Source organism: Myxocyprinus asiaticus, chromosome 17, assembly GCF_019703515.2.
Source record: "Myxocyprinus asiaticus isolate MX2 ecotype Aquarium Trade chromosome 17, UBuf_Myxa_2, whole genome shotgun sequence".
In the NCBI taxonomy this organism is placed as follows: domain Eukaryota; kingdom Metazoa; phylum Chordata; class Actinopteri; order Cypriniformes; family Catostomidae; genus Myxocyprinus; species Myxocyprinus asiaticus.
This window is the reverse complement of record NC_059360.1, coordinates 14,219,221-14,226,985: the sequence shown is the minus strand read 5'-3', so window position 1 is coordinate 14,226,985 and position 7,765 is coordinate 14,219,221. Positions and strand designations below refer to the sequence as shown.

The following is a 7,765-nucleotide window of genomic DNA, read 5'->3' as shown; positions in this document are numbered from 1 at the left end:
AAAAAATATACAGGTATGTATTTACAACTAACATGGGTGTCACTTTGTTTAAAAAAAAAAATGGTGGGGACATTTGGGGGGTGATGTCACAAAGTGGTGAAACTCAAATATTAATTAGGTAATGTATAGGTAATGTCAGTACATCTAACACTGTTAGTACTGTGATTTTTATTAAATACATGGTTCAGTGAGTTCCGGGTTCAAATCCGGCCTAATATAACTTTAATTTAGTATATCTGTACGTCAGTGGATGTATTTCATTTAACTGGAAAGGAGTGCAAGGTGCGGAGCAAGTAGAGAAGGCATCTGAATGCACGAGAGAACATCGCCACTGAAGGCAACTCAATGCCACTGATAACAGCTGTAACCAGCACTCATCATAACATAAAAAATAACAAACTCCAGTGCTGGATTACCACTTATTGTAACACACATGAACGAAATGGAAACTCCTGCTCAAAAACAGGAGATGTTTCTTCTGCATTAGACACTTACCTGACGAAAGCTATTTCAAAAAATGATGTGGACAAAATTGGCAAAGGCAAAATTTGGTAGGGACATGTCCCACCAGTCCCACATGTAAATGATGCCTTTAACAACTAATGTTACTGTAATATTGTAGGGCGGTGGGAAAATGTGATTTCTTCAAAGTTCAGCAGTTATCCTTTGCAAATGCAATGACAAACAAATAAATAAATAAATAAAATGCCACCATTTCCTGAGAATAACACAAAACTCTATTAGATTCTTTGGAAAAGAAGATTTAGAGAGAGCAAACATGTTGAGATGTAAATCTCACATTATATTTAACATAAATTAATTGATTTCTGTCAGAGCCACATGTGTGAGATTTTCTTTATTTATGTAATTTATTACAAATAAGCTTCAAACACATATGCTGACATAGAGTTTGAATGATCCTGATACTTATAGGATTGATGACTGGCTAAGGAAACAGGATGTACAGTGTATCACTTTTTTTGGTTATACTGAGGAGTCAGGTCATAACATCGCTGTTTACTGTAGTAGCAGCTGCTTCAGTGAGGTAGACATTGAGACACTTCAGTTACAGAATATCAAGAGAAAAATCACAGAGGCAAACACTGCACACACACAGAACTTCAGTGGTCAATAAACAGAGATTATCACAAGGAAACACTTTCACTTGAAAATGTTGTAACCATTGCATCTTTGTAAAAGATGTTTAAGATTAATCAGCTTATTATATAAAGCTTATCATTCCATAAACATGTTATTGGAAAGCCATTAGGTGGTACATTTTCAGCAAAAGAGAAAAAAGTCTCTTAGAGAGAAATATATATATATATATATATATATATATACACTACCGTTCAAAAGTTTAGGGTCACTTACTCATTCTTTATTGTAATTTTAATTTAATTTTATTATTATTATTATTTTATTTTATTTTCACATTTTAGAATAATAGTAAAGTCATCAAAACTATGGAATCATAGAAATGGAAATATGGGAATTATGTTGTGACTAAAGAAATCCAAAATAAATCAAAACTGTGTTATATTTTAGCATCTTCAACTTCTTGAGGTATCACCCTGGGATGCTTTTTAAACAGTACTGAAGGAGTTCCCATCTATATGCTGGGCACTTAGTGGCTGCTTTTCTTAATTATTTGGTCCAAGTCTTTTTATTTTTTTATTTATTTTTTTTTTAATAACATTTTAGTTTTGTAATTAAATAAATGTATATGTTGGCACAATTATATTTTTGTCTATAAAACTAATTTCAAACATTTAAGCATACGCCTTCAGATCAAAAGGTTTTTAAGATCATGAGAAACATTTCAGGCAAGTGACCCCAAACTTTTGTATATATATATATATATATAGATATATATATTACACAAAAAGTATCATAGGCCAGGATTGGGCAAAATTCCAAGTTTTTAGTTCCCTTTTAATTCATAAATTGAAATTTGAATTTAATTGACCACATTCCACAAGATGTTGAATTTGAATTTAAATGACAAGGAGAGGAATTTACTGAAATGTAATTCAAATAAATTCAACAGAGTAAGACCGTTTTGTAACTAAATATAATTAATTACATAATTAATTATGCCTATTTATTCCCTGATATACAGTACAGATAGCCTATTCTACTCTAAACTAAGTTTAATACTGTTAAAACAGTTAGCCTATTGACCACCTTCAAAACTGATTTTGCCATCCAGTATCACAAAATGTCCACCACATTGCTTTCATGTAAACTTAATAAAATAAATACTGACATCAACATTTTGAGTAAAATAGACCATTCTGGGAATTGAAGTGTTCTTCCACTATGGTCCATAAAATTACATTTACATTATTACATATCATCAAAAATACATAAATACTCATTTCTATAGGTGGCATTTCAATAAATGATTATTAACATCACCATGTTTATGGGTAATTCATACTGAAAAATTTAATGTTTTACTTAAAACTCCACATATGCAGTACAGTAGTTTATGAATTTCTTTAAATTTCACTCAGTTTTTTACTTCTCCAAAAGCAAATTACAGTTCTGCATCCTAATACCTCAGTTTAAATTCAATTCAAGAACTGAAGTGGAATTTAAAAGGTATCTCAATTGAATTCTAAGTGGCACACAACACTGCATAAGCACCATTAAGCAATACATACAATTATAAATCCACATACACCAAAATATAAACAAAAGGCTATATACAGTACCTAAAGTAGGTATTGTCATATAAACACATGACATGTAATGTATTGGCAGTTTAGATATAGGGTTGTGATGACATCACACACAGCTACCTCTACACATTTTGAGATACTTAGCCAGGACCACTCAAATGGAGAAATCTATTTAAATTTTTTAAACAATAGCAGCAAAATGGTTATCATAGATTTTAAAAATGTTCTATAGCTCATAATTATGACAAGTGTTCTTATCTCTTGAGATAAGAGTCTGTATTCTCTTAACTAACGAGGTTTTAATAATAATAATAATAATAATAATAATAATAATAAGCAAAGTAATACAATTTACTGTTTTAAAATATTCAGAATAATTGCTAACAAAAACTGCAAAAAGGCGATAAACCACATTTTAATAAAAACTTTTATTTTATGTCCACTGAAGCAGATCATTTGACATAAAAACTTATTATCTACAATTCTAAATATGTGAATAGATATCTAGTTAATATGATATAACAGTCACTTAATGTTAAGTAACAGTCTACACAAGTGTTTTGTAAGTAAGCCTTTGAGTAGAGTGCTAAGAGTATAATCCCATACAATGGAAATGTAAACGTATGACATGGCACGGTTGATAAATTAACAGTCTAAAAATTCCAAAAGCTATTTAGGATGTAACAGTTATCGTCAATTACTTTCATCGCCAGAAATACTGATAATGGTACAAGAAGGTGTCAAAAAAAGTTTGGCAAGAACATTTTGATGGCATAAAAAAATAAATGGTTACAATAATGTATTATATGGCTACTGATTGCTTATTTGTCTTTCAAAAATACTTAGCGGTCTTTGATACTACCATTTGGGTCATATTATTAAATATTACTATGGTTGTGCTCAAGTAATTTACTGAGCATCACAAACTTCAACTAAACTTAAACTACCAGTAGATTATCGAATTATTAATTTACAGAAGAATTTATAGCAAGTTTAAAGAAGAATTAATACCATTCCTGTGTCATTTAAAATTAAAGTGAAATTTAGATGGTTTTAATTATCTTATTTTCTGGTAGATTGATTCTTAAAAGTGTTATTTAGGTCTTATTTTTCAAGCTGACCAAGCTCACAGGTGCATAGTCAAACCTCTGTTTTAGCACGCTCACATGAAATATCACTACATCTAAACAGTCATTTAAGATAATTCGAGGAAATACATTTAGTCATTATTATATGTACAAAGCAAATGTTGCTTTTAAAATTTAAACCATAAACTATCTGTCCTGAACTTTTCCTATCTTAAAAATCATACAGACCATCAACCTCATTACTGCTTTGTTATCCATAACTACAATCTCAGACTACAGTTAGACCAAACTAAGCTTAGACTGTTCAGGTAGCCAACACACTCAACTCAACTGAACAGATATTAACTTTGGCGGTCCCATTAACAAGCCCCTCACTCTTTCAAAGGAGTTTTTGTGTAGTTACATTTGGTGGACCTCTATAGCAATCATGTTACATACAGTATGGTGTTTTTCAGTGTGAATCTTCTACCTCCTACTCAGTTGGACTTATGTTCTCCATTCTTGGCCCAGCCTCGGGTCATGGCTGATACCACACTGCTGTACATATTGAGCCAGGCCTGACGCAGTGGTGCTGTGTATGCTGGACCCAAACTGCATTGAAGCATATAGAGTAGGGACTCTCCAACCACCTGATAAACACATCAAAACAATCCAATCAGTCCACCAATGGTTTGACAACTCACTGTGACTTTTTTTTAACCCATTGTCAATCTCATTGTTGTTTTGACATTTGAGCATCATGGCTGCAATTTTTAATTTATATCATCTGTCATACAAAGAATTATATTTTTATTTATGGACTCGGCAGTTGCTTTTATCCAAAAGTGCATTCAAGATATAGACTTTATCAGCATATGGGTCCCATGCTCTACCAGTTTAGCTACAGGAACACCAAAGATTGCTAATTAACTGATGACAAGATGACCTTATGGGTTGTAACAGAGACTATTTAGCAGAGACGAACCACTTGTAATAAAATGAATGGGAGAAATTGGAATGCCCAACAGTTGTAGAAAAGGAAGTCCTACCTTACAGGTAGAAGGGCCAGTAAGCTTTTAGATATAGGGATCGGCTGTCAATAAACTCGAGAAGGCGCACTGGCATTAGCTAAGCCTGCCTGAAAAAAAGCTTTTTTTAAGCGTGACCAGTCTTTCCCCATTCAAGTAGATAGGAGCTTTACTTTTATACTGTTTGTTTACATAGAAAATAGCTGCCTAGCCTGCCCGGGAGCGTTCCAAAGATGGCCACCAAATGGACTGACTTGCCTTGGGACTTTGATTGTAACAAGGCGTACTCACAGTAAAGGACTGGATCTTGACCCCAACTGTCTGGTGCTTCCGGCCTAAGTTCAACAAGAAGTCCTCCAAAGTATGTAGGTCATCAAGATGGCTCACAGCTGCATCAATCACCAACATTACCTGGACATACATATAACCATCCATAACTCTGGTTTTAACATTTCTGTAAAATCAGATGTTTGGACCAAAGCTAGTCGATGAAAGGAAGCAATTTGAGTGTTCATTCTTCTCATTCTTGTTGAACAAAGAACAATGAAATCAACAATCCTTATTGACACAAGACCTGTGGACTTTGATACTGCAGCTTTCACACAATGGTGCCATCCCTGCTGAAATGACCAGCATTGCTGGTCCTCAGTTTTAGATGCTGGTCCCCAACATGGGATGCTGGTGTGTTTGTTTTCCCACAAGGCTTTTTAAGTAGCTTAATTGGCAAGACTTCCATGATCGCCCAGAAACAGCATGGAAATTAATACTGGTTTAAGCTGGTCCTTTTAGTAAGAGGTATTACAAGGACAATCTCCCTGGGTTTACATGCCTTGTGCAAGGGCATAATGGTGATGGCTTTTGGGTTATTCATGGTAATGTCTAGATGGTTACCCTCGTTCTGCGCTAACTCTTGCAAAAGCTCATTTCCTGCTACCAAGGCATCAGGTTAGGCTTAATCATTTGAGAGTTTCGCAGCACAAGGGTTACCATCTAAATACGACACTTGCTCCCTGTCACCAGCAACCATCTGACTCCACTACAACACAAAACCCCACAAAAGGTTTTCTCCTGAACATCATTTTTACTTTTAGCCTCACCTTGGTGACATGGTCAAGAAACTCAGGGCTGGATAGACATTCAGGTAAAACTCCACAGTTTGTGCTGTAGCTGAAGAGGGTGAGCAGTGTAGGGTCCAGCTCAAATAACCTACCAAAGACACATTTTACACACAAGTTAACACTACAGATCATTTTATTGACAAGGATCTTCAATAATGATTGCTTATCCTATACTATCCTCAAGCAATCAAATGAAACAAGAACATAAGATTACTTAATATAAGCTATATAACCTAAATTGATTACCTAACAATATGTATCCAGCTTTAAAGCACCTTTATTCTTTTCAAAGAAAGCCAGTGATATCTTTTTATCCTTTACGGGGAGTTCAAAGAGGAACACTTAGTAAAGTGATACTTTATAGCATCTTTTCTTTAAGAAAGTGATTTTGATGAAAATGATCTTGCTACTCCCTGTCGCCAAGCAACAAGTCAAGCCTCTTACTGAGCTGCGGTTAGAGAAACAGACAGCGGGAAAACTGATGAGGAATGTTTTGATGGATTTAAAGAGATTTAAAATATATGCTTTAGTTTGCTTGTTAAGATGATAAACCTTTTCATTTTCAATTCGTAATATAATCTGGAATACCCTTGGGTTATGGTAATTTTTGGCTATTTTCAATGCCAATTATGTAAAAGTATATTATTTACATAACATAAAATTAAACTTTTTTTAAATTATTATTTAATTATTTAGAATTAATTTTAATTAACAAAATGCATCTTTCACACTAAAAAGACTTTGTATTTGTAAAAAAATAAATAAATACAGTGTCACACCATCCTGTCATGTAACTTTCTAAATAAACATTTAGACACGTTCGCATAGTACGTATGACACCCTGAGTCAATGCCAGCATGCAGCATGATGGACACATTACCTCCTAAACATAACAATTCCATGTGGCACCTTGTTCTTCCCCAGGCTCTCCCAGCTATCCCGGATCAGACCTTTATCTTTTTCAGAGAGTTTCTCCATCATGACCCTCAGTATTGCTGCAATCTCTTGTTGACTTTCAATGGTGTGGTATCAAAATGTGTCCTTCAGTTTAAAGTAGGACCTCCCAAATTCTCATGTCCAGAGTTCTGCTGAGTTTTGGTCTTCACGTTTGACCCACCTGTGAAGTGAAAGTATATGCAGACATCATTCACCAAGGACAAATAAGACAAAAGAGAATATAATATCAGATGAGAGTGCATGAGGAACTATAGGTTAAAAGAAAAGCTTACCAAATACAAAACTCTCAGCTCAACAATCCATTTACCTTGCACTGACATGAATTTTTAGTATGCAAAGGTTTTCCCACAGATGCTTCTGCACTCAACATCTAGATGAGAATGTAACCTAACTTAGCTCTGACTTTATGGTCACAAACTGACACACCGTACCTTCACTGTTCTAGAGGTGACCTTCTTCTTCTCTCAGTGGCTGCGACTGTGTGTCTCTCTGGCAATAGGATTTCTGGTTGTTCAGTGAGAATATGTATATGTCAAGCCTGCTATCCTTGTGTTTGCTCTCTCTCTCTCTCTCTCTCTCTCTCTCTCTCTCTCTCTCTCTCTCTCTCTCTGTCTTACTTTCTCTTTTTCTCTTTGCTCCCCCCGCACTCTCACACACATACATACACTTTCTCTCTTTATGGCTATCTCTATCCCTCCCTCTCTCTGTTCCCTCTCCCCTCTCTGATGCATGTAACCTCATACACACTGCTTGATGTGCATTGAAACTGAGATGAAGGGGAAGAAGACATTTATTTATTTATTTATTGTCTTCTGCAACAGTAAAAACCCTGACCACATTATTTTACAATGTTGACTCTTTCAATCACATTCTAACACTCCTTAATGCATTCACCACTGTGACACTGT

The 7,765-nt window shown here is 34.6% G+C and overlaps 1 protein-coding gene across 2 annotated transcripts; it reads right to left on the bottom strand.

Moving 5' to 3' along the window:
* Positions 1-850: 850 nt before the first annotated feature.
* Positions 851-7,380, bottom strand: LOC127454888 (neuroglobin-like). 2 transcript variants are annotated; one of them, XM_051722386.1, is made up of 5 exons: positions 7,289-7,380; positions 6,781-7,017; positions 5,880-5,988; positions 5,074-5,193; positions 851-4,404 (listed from the first exon to the last, which is right to left on the bottom strand). In XM_051722386.1, the coding sequence occupies exons 2-5, from the start codon at positions 6,879-6,881 to the stop codon at positions 4,252-4,254; spliced, it is 483 nt and encodes a 160-aa protein (XP_051578346.1). In that variant the 5' UTR covers positions 6,882-7,017; positions 7,289-7,380; the 3' UTR covers positions 851-4,251. The 2 variants fall into 2 exon arrangements, with proteins under 2 accessions (XP_051578346.1, XP_051578345.1); XM_051722385.1 differs by having other exon boundaries at positions 7,130-7,333.
* Between the last annotated feature and the right edge of the window lie 385 nt (positions 7,381-7,765).